The 23652-nt window shown below is 43.8% G+C and overlaps 2 protein-coding genes across 5 annotated transcripts in view; one reads left to right on the forward strand and one right to left on the reverse strand.

Annotated features, from left to right (window-relative positions):
• NCK2 (NCK adaptor protein 2) overlaps window positions 1-10868 on the reverse strand; it is a 91099-nt gene extending 80231 nt beyond the window's left edge. For 2 of the 4 annotated variants that reach the window (XM_072994529.2, XM_072994527.2), the window contains exon 1: window positions 10344-10868. The gene's annotated coding sequence lies outside the window, so the exon portion shown is untranslated. Of the gene's footprint in view, window positions 1-8990; window positions 9742-10343 lie in introns of those variants that run through there. The other 2 variants (XM_072994525.2, XM_078391474.1) reach the window with 2 other exon arrangements.
• Window positions 10867-20493, forward strand: LOC140705770 (uncharacterized). Its single transcript, XM_078391473.1, has 2 exons — window positions 10867-11159; window positions 14037-20493. The coding sequence occupies exon 2, from the start codon at window positions 15919-15921 to the stop codon at window positions 19804-19806; it is 3888 nt and encodes a 1295-aa protein (XP_078247599.1). The 5' UTR covers window positions 10867-11159; window positions 14037-15918; the 3' UTR covers window positions 19807-20493.
• The last annotated feature ends 3159 nt before the right edge of the window (window positions 20494-23652 follow it).

Consider the following 23652-nt stretch of genomic DNA (forward strand, 5'->3'; position numbering starts at 1 on the left):
TGGTCGTGGCTCACAAAGGGCAAGTGATTCTTCTCATCAATCCAACCACCTACTGCAGCCACTGCAATAAGCAACACTGTTCCTGAGAATCTCCCTACAAGGAGTAGCCTCCCAGAGGATGCAACTGAACTCACGGGCTAAGCTTTGTACGCAAGGTAATGGTTTACAGACACTAACACAGAGGCACCACTTTAGACAATCCATTATATTTTACCTTCTAATGAAATTAAAATATGGGCACTAAATCTTTTATGCCTTCCAATGCATTTTAGCTTTGTCATAAGGTTTCTTAGTTTATTTAGGATGGAGACACACAGACTGATCAGCCTACAGATATAAAATATGCTATCATTTATTTCAGTCGTTCCCCCAAATGGATTAAGTGTAGGTGTTAAAAAGAACAAAATGTATTGCTCTGCTCAGCTGTCTGCTAGAACACTGACTGTTCTAGCTTCTATTTCTGGATCATTCCCTGAGTACAGTATTCGCTTCTTATTAACCAGAAATGAAAATGATCCTTGAACAATTTATAGCAAGGTATCAATTGTAATACCACCATATGTAACTTGGACATCTGTAAGTACATGACATACTGACTCATGTATCATGAGTTAACGGTAGTAAAAGTACTTTATTTATATCCAGGGTGGATTTCCAAGAATTCCATCCTGGAAATAAATATAGAAGAAATATTTCTAGATCCTTGCTTGGTAACACTTTCAAATTATTATAAAAATGATCACAAACCTCCTAGCACCAATCCAACAGTAAATAAAATACCACCCAAACATTAAGGTGTGACTTTATTAACCACCAGATAAATAAAGGAATAACTACTTCAAAACCCTATTAAGAATATTTCAGAGACCTTAAGAGATCCACAAGTATTTCATTTGAGTTTTTCTTGAACATTTAATTCTGTTATAAATATATTTTATTTTATTTTTTTGAGTACTCCAATTATCTTAATAATGGTCTTATGCAGCATGTTCATCTGTTGGTAAATGTTTTTGTTCTTGTGGAACTTCAATCAGATGGCATAGGCAAAAAAGGACATGCGCTGCCACCAGTATCTCTGAGGAAAAGCAGAATGAAAAAATATACTGTATATTCATTCGTTCATTCACTCGCTCAATTTTATACCTAGCAAATGCTACTCTGGGCAGTGTACAGAAAGTAAAGCAAAAATCATAAAACACATTCTAAAATATTAAGATGGGGGGAATCAAAGAAAGATTGGGAAAAAATCAAACAAGACAGGCAGCAAAAAACTGACCAGCAATAACAACTCTTCTTTATCCTCTACACATTCAATGGAGAAGAATCTCCACAAAGGCTTTCTTGAAAAGCTGTTTTTAGTTGTTGGTTTGAAAGCACGGAGGGAGGGTTCCTGGTGTAATTCCTGCAGCAATGCATTTCATAAGGAAGGTGCCACACACAGAAGGCCCAGCTTCTCATTGTTGATTTCAACTCAAGGTGTTAATATTTGTAGGCACATGTTGTCTGAGTACTTGGTCAAACAGGCAGTCAAACGTGGCAGAAGACATGCAGATGTTTAATGTAACAAATATACAAACTGCCATTAGAAAAGTTTCTAGTCATTTGTGTTAAGTACGCCACATAATACAACAGTCTTCTACACTGCTGATGGGGAAATTACATCCAAATAATTGGAGAGCATTATCTGATTATGTGATTGTCCCCTTGAAATAGAGCTTATGCCTTTCAAGGAATAGACGCTGCAGCCAGTAAACTTCATGCCTCCACTCTGTTCTCCCCCTTGCCATGCAAAGTGGGGCAAAGAGACTGGCAGAGGAATGTGACAAGAGGTAGGCTGAAGTCATGCCTGGTACATTTGAACATATCAGCACTGCCATGAGGTGATGACCTAACAACCTACATTATCTATACAGCTTCAAGTGGGCCATTCATTGGATATGCCAATCTAAAGTGCACATTGCCATTGTTTAAAATATCTACATTGTGCCTCTGTAGAAAGTTTTCAATCTCTGGTGTTCAGAATGTGAATATTTTTGTCAACACTGCATTGGCAGATGACCACTAGTTTCTTCTAGCGCACTGCAGGTATCTGCACCAAAAAACAACAACCAAATACCAATGGATTTTCCAGCATTGTAGACCATGTCCATTGGTTCAGCTGGAAGAAAGGTGCTGTGACAGAGAGTTCCACTGGATCAATACTATCAACCTTTGTGGGAAAGCTTGTAAGAAGAGGTCTGAAGAAGTTGACTTGTCCATGAAAGCTCACATTAAAATATAGCAATTACTCTTTAAAGTGACAGAATGTTTTAGTCTTCTTTATTTTTTATTTGGTTTTGCCTGATATCCTAGCGCAGACTAACACAGCTGCCTCTTCTAAAACTACTGTAAGAACAGTATGGCTATAGGTGACACTCAGCACACAAAAACAAATCTGGTCCACTTTTACAAGCAGCTCTTCATCCTACCAGCCTCTGTAAGCCACAATTCTACAAATATACAGTATGTTTAAGCAATAATTGAAAAAAATTCAATCTTTTTTCATCTGGTCCCCCAATCTTATGTTGGCAGTTATAAATCTGCTTTTTATCCTAGTTCTTCTCTAAGGGGGTCATCTAAACTTCAATACTGGCACTTAAAATTCAAAATATCAGTCTACTGTCAATTTTGATGTTTTGTTCCAATTACTTCTCACTTGGTTCACAGAAGTACAAAATTCAGTACTTGGTAGCTTTGGAAAGACTGCAAGATTATATCAATATAAAAGGTAAATGGTGGGCTTCACATAAAGACGAGTTATCTGCTCAAATATGCAGTGAAACATTAGAGAATAATGCATGACAAGATGATTAAATGTACCGGTAATTAAATCTGAAAAAGAAACCTAGATCAATAGAACGGCATTACATAAAATGGATGCTTGTTCGTAGATTCAGGTTTGCTGAATGAGAAAGTACCCCAATTTCTTTTATCTTTAGATGTTATCATGATCATAATTTCTTTTTTAAAAAAGTCCTCATACCACACTAGAAAACTGGGCCAATGGATAAGTTGTAATAATCATGGCTAACACTCTCCACAGAATCCAAGTGTTAATCAGATGTTTATTAAAATGAGGAAATATTTCATGCTAAGGAGATGGGACACCAGTGGCCAGAACTGTACTGACAACTGACACTTGTGTAAGGGAAACTATGGAAGTTGCAGTGACAAATTGCTACTGAGCTGTTGGCTGCATTCCTGAGTGCACACCCAATTTGACTTCTGTTTATTTAACAAGTATATCATGTTTACCTCTGGCATAGACCAGCATTGTGAATGAACTCTACTCCAGGATTATCGAAGAGTGATACTACTCTATGTCTGAAGTAGTTTTAAACTATTGCATTCATTTGTTTTCATGATTTTATATATCATCCTATATTGTTTTTCATTTTCTAGCTGAAACTGCATATGAGATTTTAGTGCAATCTGAAGTTAAAAGGTTAACTGAAAGAGCTGGAAAACCTCCAGAGCAGAGCTGGTTTCAGGTGGCACAGAGGAATGAGTGGAGGAGGAAGAGAACGGGATGCCTTGATGCAGGGAGAAGGAAATTACCTGTTCCAGAATTGGCTGACAGGACTTTTTCCGTCAACACACTTATTTTCCTGGCTTCTGGTCTAGTTTTTGAACATAATTTGAAATCAAAATCATTGACTATAGTTAAATGTTTTTAGAAAAAAATATTTTATACTTTTTCCTTTTATTTTTGGTAATACGCTTAACATTTCAGCTATGCAATACCAGTATGAGTTAGTCTCACGAACACAGAAAGCTCCCTTTTACTGGCTGAAATCCTGTTGCTTAGCATAACAAAATTAATAACTTTCAATCACTTCTTTGTTGTTGTTTTTTGTTTAGTCGTTAAGTTGTGACCCCATGGACCAGAGCACGCCAGGCCCTTCTGTCTTCCACTGCCTCCCGGAGTTGGGTCAAATTCATGTTGGTAGTTTCGATGACACCGTCCAACCATCTCGTCCTCTGTCATCCCCTTCTCCTTTTGCCTTCACATTTTCCCAACATCAGGGTCTTTTCCAGGGAGTCTCCTCTTCTCATGAGATGTAATCACTTCTTAGCTAGCAGATAAAAAGTTCACAGTGTGGTTCTTGGTGGTACAGGTGCACACAACAAGTGTGTGTGCACCCCCTCTCAAGAATCATAACTAGGACACTTTATTTGCCAGCTAGGAATGGACTGGAAATTACACACTTGCTTACACTGCGCAACAGCATTTTAGCCACTGTGCTGAGTCACTGGTTCAACACAGTGGTTTGTTTATTCTAGTGTAATAGACACTGTCCAGCAGTGTTTCAAGTGGGTGGTGGGGATTCCAGAGCCAGCAGGAAATACTGGAATCAAAACCTGGGACCCGGAATGTTCAAAGCACATGTTCTCTCATTGATCTACAATCTATGAGATTGTAGTTTTAGCTAAATGAGTGATACATTGTCTGGATAGCACTCTGGTGGTTTTGTTGCACATGCAATGACAATAAAGTGTTATTCTATTCTAATAAGTGCTAGGAATCTTCTGACTAGTTACAAACTTATATGTAAACTAATCACAGTTAATGTTAACTATAACTCTTGGTTCAGAAATAAAAAGCTAAGATTAATTCAGATTCAAATGAAATGCTAAAGGAAATGCATATCCCTCACATAAAACTGACACATTTTCACAGTCACAATGGGATTCCTGAGATATACACCTCATCAATCAAACTTGCAAATTAAGCCTATGTTTACCTCCCAATGACCAATTACAAAAACTTAAGTGCAAGATCACATGCTACGGAAAAGAGCCTTCACTAAACACATGGGGCAGTTACTATGATGAAATCCGATAAACATTTTGGTTTGATTCTAAATACAGAAGATTCTGGTCTCTTCCTCTTGGTCATATAGCAGAAAGGGAATGTACAATTCCAGGAGAAGTTTAAGCCTATTTGTATAAGCAAGAACCATGATTTAGTATGATGTCCAGTTTTGGTAATTTCCTATAGGAGGAAGAGCATCATACATGTACCTCTTAAACATTAAAGAAATATCTTGGTTCTCATTGAGTTAGCTATAAATCAGAAATTGTTTTATTTCCAATTTATTTATTATTTTACATTAATAAACAGTGCTTTTTTAAAAAAATCAATTATCTAATACATTTCAATATTTCTTATTATTCTTAGCACTGTATTCCCTTGCAACAATTCACAGGAATGCGCAAAACACTGCCTAGAAAGAAGACCAAAAAATCTTACGCTACTTTCTGTACTGGTTTATATTCTATTCCATAGAACATGTTATATATAACTGATATGCAAAAGTTATCCCAATCCTAAAGATATGCACATGTCTATTGATTTCAAATGGAAATCAATAGATAAATATCCCACACTCCATTTATTGCAACATATGTCATATTTCCTACGTATGTATAAAGACAGGTCCAGAAATAACCCACTTACATGAATTTATCACTTTATTTAATAACAAGCCCAAGGCTAGTTATTAGAGCTTGATACAAGAAGGGAGGGATAGTGTCTTGGCCCAAAATCTACAAAAACCACCAAACCACATTGTGACTCACCACACTTACTCCCTGATGATAAGAAGCTGCACTCACCTCGCTTCCTACAACTATGTTCCACGTGTCTGCTAATACTCATAAAAACAGGTACTGTATGTATGGAAAGGGCCACATGTTACCTGTTGATGGAGACAGAGTCATCTACAGTTAAATGTGCAGAGCACAACGTTGGCTTGAAGTGTATAACTTGTCCTTCATGAAAAAAAAAGCAAAGGACTACCACTAGGGACTCTTTGGAACAGATACAGGCCCTGTTCCTAGTTCCTGATTATTCCAATCGGTAAACATCAACAATTGACCAGTACATACTAGGGAAGTAAATCTCTGCTTATTTCATTTGTGCAGGTGGAAACAATTACTGTATTGTCCTGAGTACAGGCTGCACTTTCCCCCCTAATGTAAGTCTTTAAACTAGGTGTGAGTCCTACAATCAGGATGTTGTGAATTTATTTTTTAAAATAGCACCAAACTTTAAGGGTGCAGCTTCTAATCAGGAGCAGCCTATACTTAGAATACGGTATTTCAGAAATTTGCTTTCCACTGAACAAAATTACAGCATTTTTGTGATTCATTTATTTTGCATTTCAGCATTTTTATATTGGCAACAAAAAATCATGGATTTTGTCCCGCAAAATCATACTTAGAACTAAAAACCTTATACTTTGCAAAAACAAAACAAAAAAGCATTGTATTTTGTACAAAACCCAAGTTTTAAAACATGAAACACAACGTATTTGGACACACGAAAAGATGTTTTACCATATATACTTGAGTATAAGCCGACCCGAATATAAGCCGAGGCACCCAATTTTACCACAAAAAACTGGGAAAACTTAATGACTTGAGTACAAGCCGAGGGTGGAAAATGCAGCAGCTACTGGTAAATTTCAAAAATAAAAATAGATACCAATAAAATTACATTAATTGAGGCATCAGTAGGTTAAATGTTTTTGAAGATGCTGCCCTTCTGAGCTGCAAGACACACTTCACTGCCTGTGGAGGGAGGACTCATACTGGATGCTGCGCTTATCTACTGCTCTACTGCTCCGTAACAAGATGGAGGGAGACAGAGGAGGAAGGTGGGAGGAGGAAGGTGGGTACATAGAATATGCAGAAAGAGGAGAATGGGAGTGTCCTGGAAGCGGAAATGCAGTGTACTTAACCTGTGTCATTGGACCACCCACAGAGGTTGCAAGCGCCTGTAGATGAGTGGGGGAGTCTGGAGAACACCCACACTGCAGGGAAGAACATGTAATTTTGACACTGACTCGAGTATAAGCCAAGGGGATGCTTTTTCAGCACAAAAAGTGCTGAAAAACTAGGCTTATACTATAGTATATACAGATATACAGTATTTATTTTGCCAAAGCTGCTTCTGACTGAAGAAGTGTGAAGAACCCGAAGAGGGTTCTCTTGTGAAGGAGAAAATTGTTTTGCACCAGTTGACTATTTTCTGACAATGTATCTTGATGCATCTAGACACTTTCCCATTAAAAAGATGAGAAAATCTGAAATGATTCATTACATCCTTACTATGTACCCACCTGCTGGCATAATTTATCTTCTGAATAGACAGATATACAGCCACTTACACATTGATGTAATTTACATTGCCAAAATAAAGAAGTACAAGATCTTCAAGTTCTATAGCCAAGAGTAAAACTTACAAGACTGACTTAGACACAGACTTGTTTGCCCTTCAGTTCCCTAAAGAGCACAGAAACTGTTTCTACATGAACAAAAGTAAACAGTCAGATATTTACATAAAGGTGATTAGGGATTATGCACACTTTAAAATTGTACTGCTTATTCATACTGAGTTCCCCAGCACCCAGGAGTACGATGATCACTCAAGTAACATGAGTATATCTCAAAGTCCCCCGTTTTCTAGAAAAGCTTTAATTATCCTCTCTATGGTGGACACACACAATGTAGGAAAAAGAGAAACAAGATTACTTTAGTATGTTCATATAAATAAATAGTTAGGAGCAGAACTAAAGAATGTTCAAAGCAATGTTTACAGCTTTCCTTTCACCTCATTTTCCCTTTCACAGGAAGCCCAAAATATACATTTAAACCCATGGTGTCAAGTTGTTGAAGTGAAACATCATGACAACTCGAGATGGGGATATTTGTATTCATATATGAATACACATATCCCTGCGCAGCTGGACCTAACAATGGTCCAGCTCCCTGCCGGGGCACCTGTTCACTCATTCTTCCTGCTCAGCTGGCCACTCCAGGCAGGGGGCAGGAGGACAAATCTCCCTGCACAGTTGCTAAATGGCCAGCCAGGTAGGAAGAGAGGGGAGCTCTGGATGCCATTGGAAGAATGAGTGGGATCGGCACTGCAGCAGGACGCATGAGTGGACGGTTGGATCCCTGGGATCAGGCCCTCATTAGATCCAGCTACTCACACACAAATACAAATATCCCTATCTGTAATGACAACCCTTGCAAGATGAATTCAAGAGGATTCAATTGCACTTAAAGATGTTTTCAATGTTCTCTTTTGCATGTTTCAGTGTTAGGAACAGTAGCTGTTACAATATTATACCAATATCACTCACCCTCTTGAAATTAGAATACCCAGCATTGTCCTTCCATAATAAACACATGAAGCTCCCAATAAAGTAAATGGCTGCCTCCATCTCTGAAACAATGTTTAAGAAAATGCCCTAGCCCCAATTTAGCATACCCCAAAAACTCTCATCAGCATATCAATCACTAATAAATTAAGAAGGTATTCTTAGTTAATATTCTTTGATTCATTATGAGATTAGGAGTATTACATTTTTGTTGGTTTTATATAAATGTGGTTTCATGTTACATAAACCATCGCAAGTAGTGGTCTCACTAAATCAGGTGGTATATAAGCTTCATAAGTAAATAAACAAATATCATACAGATGTACTACTTAAGAAAGCCATAATTGGCCCAAACGTCCTACAGAGTCCACCTAGTATTGCCTCTGCATATAATCTGAAATGGCATCAAGTGCATCCTAAAATAGCCAACTTGTGTATCCCTAGACAAGCAGCACAGTCTGAGGGCACCCTGAGGAGGGAATAATAAACCTGTGTAACTTCTACCTAGAAAATGATGGAAAAGGTTGTCAGAAGTCAGAACCGACTTGGCCGCATGCAATTATTATTATTATTAAAGACTGAGACAAGAAAGTACAGATTCCCACTTTTAAAAGGAGGCCTGCATAATGTGCAAACTTACACACACAAAAGTGCTAAACATTTCACCAAAATATTCTAATGTATGCCACTGTAACGCTGCCACCTTATACAGTATACACTTCAGCTAAACAAGAAAACAAACCCAGGCTCAGACTATAAAAGCAGGAAATGAATACCCACCCAAAGTAATAATAGTATTCAGCATTTGTGCGGTGCTTCACAACTATCACGTCAGGCTGGTTCGTGTTGGTATTATTCTGTATATATAAGGTGGAAGCGAGGAAAAAACACTTCCCAGATGCCAATCCACCTCACCGAAAGCAGCCTCCATTCTCCACCCTGATACTGTACAAAGCAACAGCAGCAGTAGCTTGACAAAAACTCCAGGAGCAGGAGTCACTGCTGCTCCATCTTTACCACACAACAACAAAAAAACCCACAAAATGTGGGTGAGCAAGTACCTCTGCCCCTCGTTTCACCTTACTACCACCATCACTACCACCCCATCCCTACCTCTGACCCCATTCACGTCCCTTCCACTGCCCCCAATTCCCCCCTATTTTAAATCCCTCTAACTCCTCCCATTCTTCTTCTCCTGCTCCACAAAGGAGTCCGTCCAGAAGCTGGACTTGGTTGGGTCTCCCCCACTCCTCCTCTCGCTTCTTCCCTCACGGCAGCAAATGTCCTCTGTTTCAACATTAATGGGGGATTTGGCTCCCATTTCACTCCCCAACTTCTCCTGTTTCCTCAACAACAACCCCGGGCTTTGGAAAACCCCCGCCAGCGCCTCAACACACTTCTGCGCCTGGACCTCCTCCTCCTCCGCTTCTTCTCTCGCCCTCTCCCTCCCTCCCCCCACCACACCACTTCTGTGAGGGGGGGGGAGAAAACCCACCCCAGCCCTTCTTCAAAAGCCCTAATAATCCAACTCCTTTCTCTAAGCAGGCACTGAGATACACACACACCCTTCCACACGCAGAGAAACACACCCACCCACCCGCCCACCCATCCCGTTTCCCAAGCCCCTCAGCTCTCCTTCCCTGCAGTTTAGGGGCTGGGGGGGGGGAAGAGAGAAACCCCTTTCTCAAAGCCACTCCCCATAACAAAACTGATCCTTTAATTTAGATTATCTCCCTCTCCATACGTCCACCTTTTCATCCCCACCCCCACCCCGTCCCCTTCTCCATCCGCACCCTCTCCATCGGGAACTGCCCCATCAGGAAAAAAAATTTGTTTTTTTTTAATTTCCTGTCACAAAACCCCGAAGCTGAGAAGAAAGAAAGAAAGAAAAAGAGGGGAAGGAAGGGCGGAGGCCCTGATCCTCAAGGCTCACTCCCCCCCCCGCACGGGCGCGCTCGCTAGGCCCGGCGGCGGCAATGGGACGGAGGCAGGGAGGGACGGCCGAGCGGGGCTGGGGCTAGCGAGAGCCGCCTCCCTCCAACTCCCCGGACGACCCCCGGCGACAAGTTTATGGCGGCGGGTTATTCCCTCTTTCTCTTTCACGGCCCCCCCTTCCTTCCTTCCTTTCCTTACCTGCTTATAGCAAGGAGAAAGGGGGCGGCGGGAGCGGCGGTTCTCCTGCCTCTGGTGGACTCCCCCTCTCGGGGCTCCCGAACTCTCCGGCCCAGGCGGGAGGGAAGCGGGAGCGGATTAATAATGGCAGGAGGAAGCAGGAGGCGGCGGCGGCCAAGCAAGGGCTCCTCTCCCCGGCGGGCTCCGCTCTTTGTCTCGGCGGTGGCGGCGGGTTTCTCCCACCACCACCACCTCCGCCCGGCTCGCTCGTTCTTCCTTTCCTTCCTTTCCCTTCGCCCAGAGGGCCGGGGCGAAATCGGGCCGCGTCCTCCTTGAGCGGCCGCCGGGCCTCACCCCGCTTCCCTGACGGGATTTGGTCCCCCGCTCGCTCCTTCCTTCCTTCTATCCTCCCTCCTTCCCTCCTCCTCCTCCCTCTTCCCGACTCGACGTGTCCAAGGCCCCAGCGCTCCTACGGCCGCTCAGCACAGCCCCAGCAGCCCGGCGGCGGCGGCGGCGGCGGCGGCGAGAGCAACAGCTCCGGGCCCCTCCTCCTCCTCCCCCTCCTCCTCCCCACAGGCCAGGCCAGGCAAGGCAAGCGGAGAGTTCGTTCCCTCCCTCCCTCCCTTCTCTTTTCCCTGCCTGCCCCTTCCTTTCCTGCCGCCGGGACCGGGTAGGGAAGGGAGGGGGAAGGCGGGGGGCCCAGGAACATCGAGCCGCCCTCCTCCTCCTCCTCCTCCCCTGTTCCTTTTCCGCCTCCCTCGGAGGATCTCCTCCTGCAACCACCACCTTCCTGCTTTCCTCTTCCTCCTCCTCCTCCTCCACACCGGCCCCGCTCGGGTAAGGAGAGAGGAAGGCACAGGGGCGAAAGCCGCAATTAGTGGGGGGGGGGTGGCGCGGCAACTGCAGCTGCCTCTCTCTCCCCTCCTCCTCCTCGCTCCGCTCTCTTGCGGCTTCTCCCCCGCGCTCGAGCCCCTCCGAAGTTGAGTGTGGCTCCTCGGTTCGTCTCGCCTCTTGGCCTCCGCAGAGTTTACCGCGGGTCTTTCCTTCGTACAGGAAGCCCCGCGGAACTCAGGGCGACTTTTCTAGCCGAAAGGCCGAGAGCATCTGCTGGCCGCCCAGGCGGCAACAAGTTGTAGGGCTAGATTCGGATCAAGAGACCGTATAGGGAGCGAGATGCACTTAGCCTAAATATTTAGGCATAGATCTCTCTCTTATTTTTTTTAATTTTTTTGCAATTGACAGGGGTTGGGGAGTGGGGGGACTTCCTGTTTTCCCAAAGCATGAAATAGTGGCTGTGTTGATTGCTTTGAGCTGAGCTCCCATGCCCCCACCCCCAATTTCAGGCCGCGGGTATGTCGGTTTGGGAAATTTACATAAAGGCAGTACATCCCCAACTCTTTAAAAAAATGGACTCAGACAAACTCATGCAGCACTTTTCTTTGGGATGGGGGGGGGAATCCCTGACCTGAGTCTCAGAGATGCCAAAGGGCCTCTGCTCCCACTCGTATTTAAGGCACTCTTTTATCTAAATTTAACGCTCAGCTTCAAAAGATGTGGGAAGGAACGCGCTACTCTTGGTTCCGCCGCCGGCGGAGACCAGCTTTCCTATCTGCGGAGAGCAACTGGAAGGACGTGTTTTTCTGTGGATCGCGGAGTTCACGCGCTGCCTGCTAAAAATAGGACGCGCGGGCCGGCCAGGGCTCTCTGGCTTCCAGAAGTGCTACCCTAGAGAAAGGAACTTTCGGGCATAGCGTCACGCCCTCCTCAGAGGCTGATTGGCCACGGCTATGACGTCACTCGGGAAGCGCTGCCTTCTCCGAACTACAGAAGGGATAGTCGGTCTGTACCCGGGCTGTGTTTTTTTTTTTTTAATGGAATCTGCCCTGGATAAATGCATGCGGGGATAAACAGTGAAAAGAATAGTGACAAAACAATAGCAATAAATATAAACAGCAAAGAGTAACAGCAACAGCAGTAGTGAACGTTACTGGTATTTGGTCCGTTTAATCCAGTACAACATTTGGAAAATGAATTGGGACCGGTTTTAGACTTGTTGCCAACCACAAGGTTTCAAAATAGCTACAAATCGTAATATTAATAATATATATACATATCAGAGAATCATTAAAAAGTGAAGTTAGTAGGGGCCTGCAAAGGCCATCAAGTTCACCCCCTGCTCAACGCAGGAATACAATCAAAACATATCTGCCAGGTGATTATCCAAGGTTTTCTTGAATGCCTCCAGTATTGGAGTACTCACCAATTCCCCAGGTAACTGGTTCCACTGTTGTACTGCTCTAACAGGAAGTTTTTCCTGATACTCAACTGAAATCTGGCTTCCTTTAACTTGAGCCCATTGTTGCATGTCCTGCACTCTGGGATGATCGAGAACAGATCTTGTCCCTCCTCTGTATGACAGCCTTTCAAATATTTGAAAAGGGCTATCATATCACCAGGACGTGGTGGCACTGTGGGTTAACCGTAGAAGCCTCTGTACTGCAAGGTCAGAAAACCAGCATTCATAAGATCGAATCTATGCAATGGACTGAGCTCTCGTCACATGTCCCAGCTCTTGCCAACCTAGCAGTACAAAAGCATGCTAATGTGAGTAGATAAATAGGTACCACCACAGTGGGAAGGTAATGGCGTTCCGTGTCTAGTCGTGCTGACCATGTGACCATGGAAACTGTCTTTGGACAAACGCTGGCTCTACGGCTTGGAGACAGGGATGAGCACCACGCCCTAAAGTCGGACATGACTGAGCTAAATGTCAAGGGGAACCATTACCTTTATCATATCAGCCCTCAGCCTTCTTTTCTCAAGGCTGTTTTTGTTGTTGTTTAGTCTTTAAGCCATGTCCGACTCTTCGTGACCCCATGGACCAGAGCACACCAGGCCCTCCTGTCTTCCACTGCCACCGGAGTTGGGTCAAATTCATGTTGGTAGCTTCAATGACACTGTCCAACCTTCTCGTCCTCTGTCGTCCCCTTCTCCTCTTGCCTTCACACTTTTCCAACATCAGGGTCTTTTCCAGGGAGTCTTCTCATGAGATGGCCAAAGTATTGGTGCCTCAGCTTCAGGATCTGTCCTTCCAGTGAGCACTCAGGGTTGATTTCCTTCAGAATGGATAGGTTTGTTCTCCTTGCAGTCCAGGGGACTCTCAAGAGTCTCCTCCAGCACCACAATTCAAAAGCATCAATTCTTTGGCGGTCAGCCTTCTTCATGGTCTAGCTCTCACTTCCATACATCGCTACAATTCTTTCAGCCTTTCCTCATAAGGCTTAGTTTCCAGCACCCTGTTCATCCTTCTCCTCTGAACTTTTTCCAGTTTGTTAGCATCCTAGTGTGGTGTCCAGATCTGGACACAATACTCAAGGGAGGCCTAACCAGTGTTGAATAGAGCGGAACTAGCACATCACGGGATTTGGAAACTATACTGTACTTCTATTAATGCAGCCTAAAATAGCATTTGCCTTTTTTTTGTATACACATCACACTGTTGGCTCATATTTAGCTTGTGATCTACAACAATTCCAAGATCCTTCTCGCTCGTTGTTTTGCTGAGCCAGGTATCCCCCATCTTGTAACTGTGCAATTGGTTTCTTTATCTGAAGTGCAGTACTTTGCACTTATCCCTGTTGAATTTCATTCTGTTGCTTTCTATCCAGTGCTCCATGCTATCAAGGTCATTTTGAATTTTTTTCTGTCTTCTAGGGTATTAGCTATTCTACCCAATGTTGTATCATCTGCCGATTTGACAAGCATTCTCTGCACTCTCTCATCCAAGTTATTAATAAAGATATCGAAGACCACTGGGCCCAAGACTGAGCCTTGGGGTACTCCACTTGTGACCTCCTCCCAGTTAGAAAAGGACCCATTAATCATCACCCTCTGAGTACAATTTTGTAGCCAAATATGTATCTACCTGACACTTGATCTATCCAGCCCACACCTAGTTAGCTTGCTAATCACAATATCATGGGGCACTTTGTCAAAAGCTTTGCTGAAGTCAAGATATATTATGTCTACAGCATTCCCTCTGTCTATCAGGGAAGTTACCTGAGTGAAAAAACAATATCAGATTAGTTTGGCAGGATTTCTTCTTGACAAATCCATGTTGGCTTCTAGATATTACTGCATTGTTTTCTAGGTTCTTGCACAATGACTGTCTTATGATCTGTTCCAGAACTTTGCCTGGGATTGATGTCAGGTTGACTGGTCTTTAGTTCCCAGGTTCCTCTTTTTTGCCCTTTTTGAAGATAGGGACAAGATTAGCCCTCATCCAATCCTCTGGCACTTCCCCTGTTTCCCATGATTTCAAGAATATAATGGATAGCGGTTCTGAGAGTTCTTCAGACAGTTCCTTCAGTACTCTCGGATGCAGTTCATCCATCCCTGGAGATTTGAACTCGTTCAAGGTGGTAAGGTATTCCTTGAGTATTTTTTTTATCAATCTCCAGCTGCAGTCCTGTCCCCCCACCCACCCATCCACACACATACACATTTGCACTTCCAATTTGTTTGGAAGTTCATATTCTGTCTTAAGGGAAAAGACTGAACTAAAATAGGAATATCAAAGAATTCAGCTATAAGTAGAGGCAAAAGGCCATAAACAGTATAAACAGCAGTAATAACATAATACTGTTACATACAGCACTGATGTTACCTGTCTGTCATGGGTTTGGAGGGAAAGTTCCATCCTATGGGGAGTGGAAGGCGGGACATCAGGAGGAGGGGCTGTACTGTATATATATGTGGAGCGTGGGAGATGCTGAGAGACACTGGGTTGTGACGAAGCAGCAGCTGGGAAGAAGAAGCTGTTGTGGGAGTCTGTGTGTCAGACAGGGTACTACTGTGTGTCAGAGTACCAACCTGATAAGTTCAGGTGTCTGTTGGTTAGCCAGAACTGATAGGTTCAGGGTCTGTGCTTCAAGTTAAGGGTTCTGTGTGAACCAAACTGTGTGTGTGTATGAGTGAAACTAGCCACGTTACTTTATCCTATTCACCTGATTGTTTATTTTTCCCTGTGTGTATTTAAAATAAACCTTATTCTTTTTATTGTTTGAAAATCCATCCCTGGTCTGTGTGACTTCTTACAGGGAATGGTTGGTGGCAGCTTAGTGTAACTGTGTGACAGATCCCAGTAGGTCTGGGTTTGTCACATTGATTGGTGTCCAGCGTGTGGGATACGACTGGTCCAGTTGTCCAGCGGTCCAGCAAAGCCTTGGCAGGTGTGCCCAGAGCAAGGGGGGTCTAGTCAGGGACAGTCTGAGGCGCGTAGGTAATCTTCTAGGTGTACCTCACGGGGAGGTGCGCTAGTAGAAGAACGTGCCAACTGGGGAGACTTAGATTAAGGTGCTCTGAGGCAGCCTAGTTTTGGCGGGAAAAAGCTGAGGCAAAACTGCGTAGTAACAGTGATCTAGCTTGCCAGCTGAGAGGCCCAGCAGAGGGGGGTAGGCTCTGACTCGATACTGTTGCAAGTTAAGTGCTGAAGAACAGCAGCCTAGGGAAAGCTGGTTCTGAGGCAAGAAGGAAAAAAGTGGTCGTTTTATTTTGAGGCTTGACTTTTTAAAGCAGCCTGTTCTGAGGGGGGGTTATGCCCTTGACTCGAAGCCAAGTAGCAGAAATGAGTGAAGTGAAAGACCCCCAGATTGACCAAGGTTCTGAGGATGAATTTGGCTCAGTGCAAGGTGACAGCACAGGAGAGCAAGACCCAGAACTCAGAAAAATACTCATAGCCCAACAGCATGAACTGAGGGTGAGGGAAATGGAGGAAAGATTAGAGAGAGAAAGAAGGGAGGAAAGGGAAAGGCAATTTGAAATGGAGCAAAGGGAAAGAGAGAAACAGCGGCAATTTGAATTAGAGAGAGAGAGAGAGAGAATGGAGAGGGAAGAAAGAATGGAGAGAGAGAGAATGGCGTTTGAATTAAGAAAACTGGAACTGATGAACCAGAACAATAATAACAATAGGGATTCTGAGGGAGGCCAACTGTCTAAAGCTGACCTGAAGAAATTCCCTGTGTACCACAAGGGAGATTGTCCTGAGGTGTTCTTTTCCCTAGTGGAAAGAGCGTTTGTGGACTTCTCAGTGAGGGAAACTGAGAAGATGACCATCATGCGATCTTTAATCAGTGGTAGCCTGGCTGAGGTTTATGCCGAGATGCCTGAGGAACTGATGAAAGATTTTGCAGAGTTTAAAAAACTGGTGTTTGCCAGACATGGGATAAATGCAGAGCAGCTGAGACAAAGATTCAGGTCCCTCACAAAAAAACCAGAACAGACTTTTACCCAAGTGGGGGCCCAATTGGTGAGGCTGCTTGAGAAATGGCTATCGCAGGAAGGGACAGAGACCTATGAGCAGCTTAAAGATTTGATAGCGCTGGAACAGTTCTATTCAGTCCTGCATGGGGAATTGAAATTCCAGGTGAGGGAAAGGAAACCGAGGTCTGTGGCAGCAGCCGCAGAGATTGCAGATTTTATTTCCCAAATAAGAAAGCCCTTGGGTGAGGGGAAATCTGTAGGGAAACCCAAAGAAACCTACAGCAAGTACTCTCAGGGACCAGGGAAAAGCCAGCAAGGGGGAGGGGCCCATGGTGAAGGGAAGCCCTCAGACATGAAACTAAGACCTCAGAGTTTGGAGGGAAAACCAAAACAAGATGAGAGAGAATCAAAATACACCAGAAAATGTTATTTTTGTCAGGGAAAGGGTCACCTAATCTCAGAGTGTGAGAAATTAAAGCAGCTAAAAGGAATGGTGCCTCAGGAGTCTAGTGGGACCAAGCCAAAAGCTGTGTTCTGTGTCCAGAAAGAGCAAGGCTCATTCTCACTGAGGGAGCCTGTTGCCATGGCTACTCAGTCTGGAACAGCTACCGCTGCTGATCAGGCTGAGGAAAATGGTCCTCTTATAGAGGTAAAACGCTGCTTGCTGATAAAAACAGATTCTCAGTTGTTTGAGACAGCAGGGGTGGACGTAGGAATACTTGACCGTCAGTATAGGGGGCTGCGGGACACTTGTTCCCAGGTAACCCTGTGCCATCCAGATATTATTCCTCGGGAGTTTATAATCCCAAATGAGAGCATAAAGGTGGCAGGGATTGAGGGGCAGGTAATCTCTCTGCCAGTAGCAGAGGTACCTGTCAATTTTCAAGGCTGGAGGGGAGTTTGGCGGCTAGCGATTTCATCGACTCTGCCAGCAGCCGTGCTCGTGGGAAATGACCTGGCTGAACATGTGAAACGGGTGCTAGTGATTACACGCTCACAAGCCACCACAGGGACAGTTCAGGGGGGTAATGATGAGCCAGAGACGGAAGCAGGTGGGGGAAGTTCAGAAGCTGTGGTGGAAACCTTAACCACAGACAGCAGATTTGGACAGGAGCAAAAGGCAGACGCCACTCTCCAAAAGTGTTTTGAACAGGTGACTGATGCCCAGCTAACACCTGAAACCCCAGTGAGATTTCTGGAGAAAAAGGGGATTTTATATAGAGAAACTCTGAGGAATATCTCAAAAGGGGGAGATGGGATCAGAAGTCAGCTAGTGGTACCTGAAAAGTATCGCCCCATGATCTTACAAAGGGGGCACTCTGACATGTTTGCTGCACACTTAGGGGTGAAAGGGCCCCTTGATTTGATCAAACAAAATTGGGAGCAGATCACCCAGGATGACCCACAAGACGTTGTGACTTACATAGACACCTTGATGAATGACCTAAGGAGAAATCTAGAGCTGGCAGCAGAAAACCTGCAAGCTCAGAAGGTCAGACAGAAAACATGGTATGACCACAAAGCTAGAGAGAGGCACTTTGACCCAGGGGAGGAAGTGCTTTGGCTTAGGCCCTGCAGAGAGAATAAACTGCAGCTCAAATGGGCAGGACCATATAGGGTCATTTCCAAGATGTCAGACCTGAACTACCTAATAGAGCAGGAGGAGAACCAAGCAAGGAGGGTGGTTCATGTGAATGCCCTAAAACCCTACTACAGAGGGGAACAGAGGGTTTTATTCGCGATAAAAGCAGCTGAGAGTGAGGAAGCTGAATTACCCTTCTGGGAGGGTAGAGGGGAAGTAAAATACAACCCAGAGGAGGTAAAGATCAGTCCTGCACTCACCCAAGACCAGCAGCAAGAACTAAAAATGCTGCTTAGTAAATATCAACAGGTGTTTTCCAACAAGCCGGGGATAGTGAAGGGAGTGATGCATCGGATCCACACAGGGGATGCACCCCCGCAGGCAGTATCCCCATACCGAGTAACGGGACCCTATAGGGACAAGGTGCGGAAGGAGCTGGACGAGATGCTGAGGGAGAACATAATCGTCCCCTCTTCTAGTCCTTGGTCCTCTCCGATAGTCCTTGTGGACAAGCCTGATGGGAGCATTAGGTTTTGTGTTGATTACAGGAAATTAAACCGTGTAACCACTCCTGATGCCTACCCAATGCCCAGGCTAGACAACCTGATTGAAACCATAGGGGGTTGTCGGTTCATCTCATCATTGGACCTGGTAAAGGGATATTGGCAATTAAGAATTGATCCCAGGGATCAAGAAAAAACTGCCTTTTGCAGCCCTTTTGGTCTCTATGAGTTTCGAGTCCTGAGCTTTGGTCTCAGAAATGCACCAGCCACATTCCAAAGGCTGATGGACCAGACCTTGGCAGGGCTCAGTGACTTTACAGTGGCCTACATTGACGACATAGGGATCTTCAGTAATACCTGGGAAGATCACCTGATACACCTGGAGTTAGTGCTGCAGAGGTTAAGTGCAGCAGGACTAACAGTAAAGGCCAGCAAGTGTCAGCTGGGTAGCCCAGAAATAAAATACTTGGGTCACATGGTAGGGGGAGGAGTGATAAAACCCCTGGAGGCCAAAATAGAAGCTGTTCGTGATTGGCCTAGACCCAACACCAAGAAAAAGGTCAAATCATTTCTTGGGTTGGTGGGCTACTACAGAAAGTTCATCCCGAGGTTTAGCGAGATTGCGGCTCCGCTGACCGATCTGACGAGGAAGACGGCTGATGACCGCATCCCGTGGACCAGCGACTGTGAGGCGGCGTTCCAGAGGTTGAAGGAGGCGTTAATCAACTATCCTGTCCTGCGCGCTCCAGACTTCGACCGGGAGTTCATCATCTACACCGATGCGTCTAACAGCGGGGTAGGAGCAGTTCTGTGCCAGGAGGATGAGAATGGTGACCAGCATCCAGTGTCCTACCTGAGTAGGAAACTTCAAAAAGGTGAGAGACATTTGGCAACCGTGGAGAAGGAGTGTTTGGCCATAGTCTACGCGATCCAGAAGGCCAAGCCTTACATCTGGGGAAGACATTTTGTTCTGTGTACTGACCATTCACCATTGCAATGGTTAAAGACAATGAAAACCCACAATAGCAAACTTATGAGGTGGGCTTTAAACCTACAGGACTATGACTTTGAAGTGAAGGTGGTCAGAGGGTCAGTGAACTGTGTTGCTGACGCCTTATCAAGAAGACCTGAAGAATGAAGACGGCGAAAGAACATGGACTATATGTATATAATGAGGACAAAAAAATTAAATGTACCTGTGTTTTTCTGAATTTGGTTTGTATGAATAAAGGTAAATTGATGTAATGTATATGGTAAATGTTTAACTTAGAATGTAAGTATAAGTAAGTATTATATGGTATGTATAACTGTTGTTGTGTATTTTATTCAGGTTGTTTTTTTGGTGAAAAGCACCTTAGCTTTCCCCCTACAAAACAACTTATAAAGAGGGGAGGTGTTACATACAGCACTGATGTTACCTGTCTGTCATGGGTTTGGAGGGAAAGTTCCATCCTATGGGGAGTGGAAGGCGGGACATCAGGAGGAGGGGCTGTACTGTATATATATGTGGAGCGTGGGAGATGCTGAGAGACACTGGGTTGTGACGAAGCAGCAGCTGGGAAGAAGAAGCTGTTGTGGGAGTCTGTGTGTCAGACAGGGTACTACTGTGTGTCAGAGTACCAACCTGATAAGTTCAGGTGTCTGTTGGTTAGCCAGAACTGATAGGTTCAGGGTCTGTGCTTCAAGTTAAGGGTTCTGTGTGAACCAAACTGTGTGTGTGTATGAGTGAAACTAGCCACGTTACTTTATCCTATTCACCTGATTGTTTATTTTTCCCTGTGTGTATTTAAAATAAACCTTATTCTTTTTATTGTTTGAAAATCCATCCCTGGTCTGTGTGACTTCTTACAGGGAATGGTTGGTGGCAGCTTAGTGTAACTGTGTGACAGATCCCAGTAGGTCTGGGTTTGTCACAAATACTAGCAGTAAAAGTCTGTAAACAATGCAAATCTATGCATTTCTCAGAATAAGGTCTTTACACCCAAGCAAGTGAGGATCAAATGGCATGCTAAAACAGGAAACAATTAAAATAATAATAAACAGTCCTGGAAACAGATGAATCTGCGGAAAGCTTCAGCTACTTGGTGTCAAAAATATAGCAATGCCTGCTGTGCCCTAGGAGCATAGGTGGAGAAAATACTACACACTGTGCCACACTGATAAATCAATACCCACTTCACTTTTCCAGGTGGCAGTAGCTGAAATCGGGATCTCTCAACCTGACCTTGATGAATGGAAAGGTTTGAGCAGGAGGAGGTAGCTAAGCTGGTTCTAAGTCATGTGGAGCTCTGCAAGTCAATGCCATCACCTTGAAATGAATGCAGAGATAAAACAGAAGTTAGGAGTGAGAAAAAGCCTTTTAATCCTGGCAACTTCTCTTTTGGTGACCCACAAGTCCAGAACCAACCTCCATGCAACACATCACAGGAATCAAGTCTTGACAGTATCAGGGCTGCAGCAAGACTTACTGTCTGGAAAAGACCCCAGTCCAAATTGGTGAAACAAAGGACACACCTTTATTCCTTAAAGCTAATTTTTTATCCTTTAAGGTGAGCAACCCACCACTGTGCTAAAGGCAACCCACAGAAAGTCTTTTCTTTGCTGCTGAGAAAACTGGCCATCAGCTGAATGGTAGGGCACAGGTTGCTGCCATTTGCAGCACAGACAACTCTGCCCAGGTCTGGATCAGTGAAGAATTTTAACCTTATCACTTTCCTCTCCCTACTGGCAAATATCACCAATTCTCCATTGCTAGTAGCAGGGGAAAAAAACAGCACATATGATTTAATCATGCCCACAGCAATCTTGAAGCAGTTGAGTTCACCTTCCCCAAAGATCCTAATCAAGATCACCATTTCTCCAATGCTAGCATGACAATATTTAATAGGTCCAGGTATTAAATGTTTGTATGTGTGCCACATTGTATTCTCTACGGAGATGTGATGAATTGAACTTAGATGCCTGACATGGCCCACTTTTCTGACTAGATTCCCCATAGTGTTACAGAGTGTTCTAAATTTAAGCAAGAGAAGGCATTTGAAATCTCCTGGTGTTAAAGTATGACTGCTTTGTTAAATAGATCTGAATATATAATGTAACACAAGCAAGGTTCAATATTCTTTGCAACAATCGCAGCCACCAGTGAGGTAGGCCAGTGAGTTCTACCGCACGTTGGCACCAGTGGTGCATCACTGGAGCCCATGCTTCTATTTGCCCATCCCTGGTATATAATAAGGGAGGAAATAACAAGGGGACAGTGTTGAATTAGAAAATACATTGGACTCAATGTTGGCAGGAAATGTCCAATTCAAGATGCCTAGTATTGAGTAAGGGATTACACTTTACATGGAGTTATTTAAGGTGTGATCACATGGGGAAATAGATCACAATTTAGACCACTTCTGCTGCAGTGCGATCTGATTCCTAGAGATCACAAGATGTACAGGGAATTGATTCCAGCCCGACCCTGATCCATGCACAAACTGAACTGCCTGGATTCAGTTGTAGGGCTACTAATTTGTGGACCCAGATGGAATGATTCCCCAGCAGACAGAAGAGTTGCTTTAAGGGATAACACTCCCTGCAAAGTGACCCTTTTTGGTGCTATTGGATATGCACCTCTCCAGTCATCTGATCACACTGTTGTAAGTCCTTTCATATTCTTAGAGACATCTAAACACTGTACATTAGTAGATCAAGCATCAGCCAAGTTAACTCATGGATTCATATCCTGCAAATTAGAATAGTTTACCATAGTACATGTCTCCTTTCAGAAAACACATCTTAAGGAAATAAGAAAGGTACTATTTATTAGAGAAATACATTGAGACAAGATAGTAATAATCCTAGTTCTAGCTAATGACCATGGAGATGCAGGGAGTTATGGCTAACCACTAATCTCTCTGGAACAAATGCAAAATGCATCCCCTGCCTTAGGAAGAGTAAAGAAGAAAATGTTAGAAGGAATTACATTAGCAAACCTAAGAATATGACTCTAAATTGAAGGAAGGTCTGCAAAGGTCACATCAATTAAAGTACGGTCTAGGAACTGTACTTTCCATCTTTCCCAGTATAAGCAGAGTTGCACGTAGTCACAGAATAAGCATGCATCTAACTAGATACATGACCAAATCTGAATTTGTTTCATTACCCTGAGTTTTACCACTAAACATACAATATGATTAGGGCATAGTCAGGTAGCTCAGCAGGCCTATAGTGTATATATGTCATAGATTGAGTCATCAGAAAGAACTGAGAAAATCCCTGTCTGAAACTTCAGAAGGTTATTGCTTGCCCATATATACCAGAGGCAGCAAACATCTGTCCCTTTGATGTTGTGGGACTACAATTCCCATCAGCTATAGCCAACATAGCTAATGGGGATGCATTATGTGAATTGTATTCCATCAGCATGTGGAGTGCCACATGCTCCTCTTTCCTGCTTCATAAACTGAATTGGATCAGTGTTCTATGTGGTGCAAATTAACTTCCTAGATTCCTAATCTACCGAACATGGATATTACTAATTTTGTCTGGACACACTTCCTGAAAATAGCAAGAAGGACCCTTCTAAAACAGCTATGCACCAGCTGTTAAAGTCTTATTTCCTTGAAGCAATCTTATTCTCAGTTAAATACAGCGGTACAACTTTGAACAGAATCACCCCCCAACACAACATATTGCAATAGACATATTGGAAAAATAACAGCCCAGAATTATTTATGCTTATTAAAGATTACATTCTACTGTCTCTCCCAGAAAGAAGCACTCAGGATTGCAGCCTTGGGGTCACAAGATGCATTTTAAAATTGCATAGATTTCAGTAGAGGGAATGTTTCAAATGGCTCAGTTGCGTGTAGAATTAGGTTAAAAATGGCTGGGGCATGCCTAACTGTGCATTTAATCATGCTTTAAATATCCTCTTTTACAATAAATGAGACGTTAAAGGACTTGGCTGGATCATGCCCTTAGTATTCTCTATATT

Source organism: Pogona vitticeps, chromosome 3 (genome assembly GCF_051106095.1).
Source record: "Pogona vitticeps strain Pit_001003342236 chromosome 3, PviZW2.1, whole genome shotgun sequence".
Classification (NCBI taxonomy): Eukaryota; Metazoa; Chordata; class Lepidosauria; order Squamata; family Agamidae; genus Pogona; species Pogona vitticeps.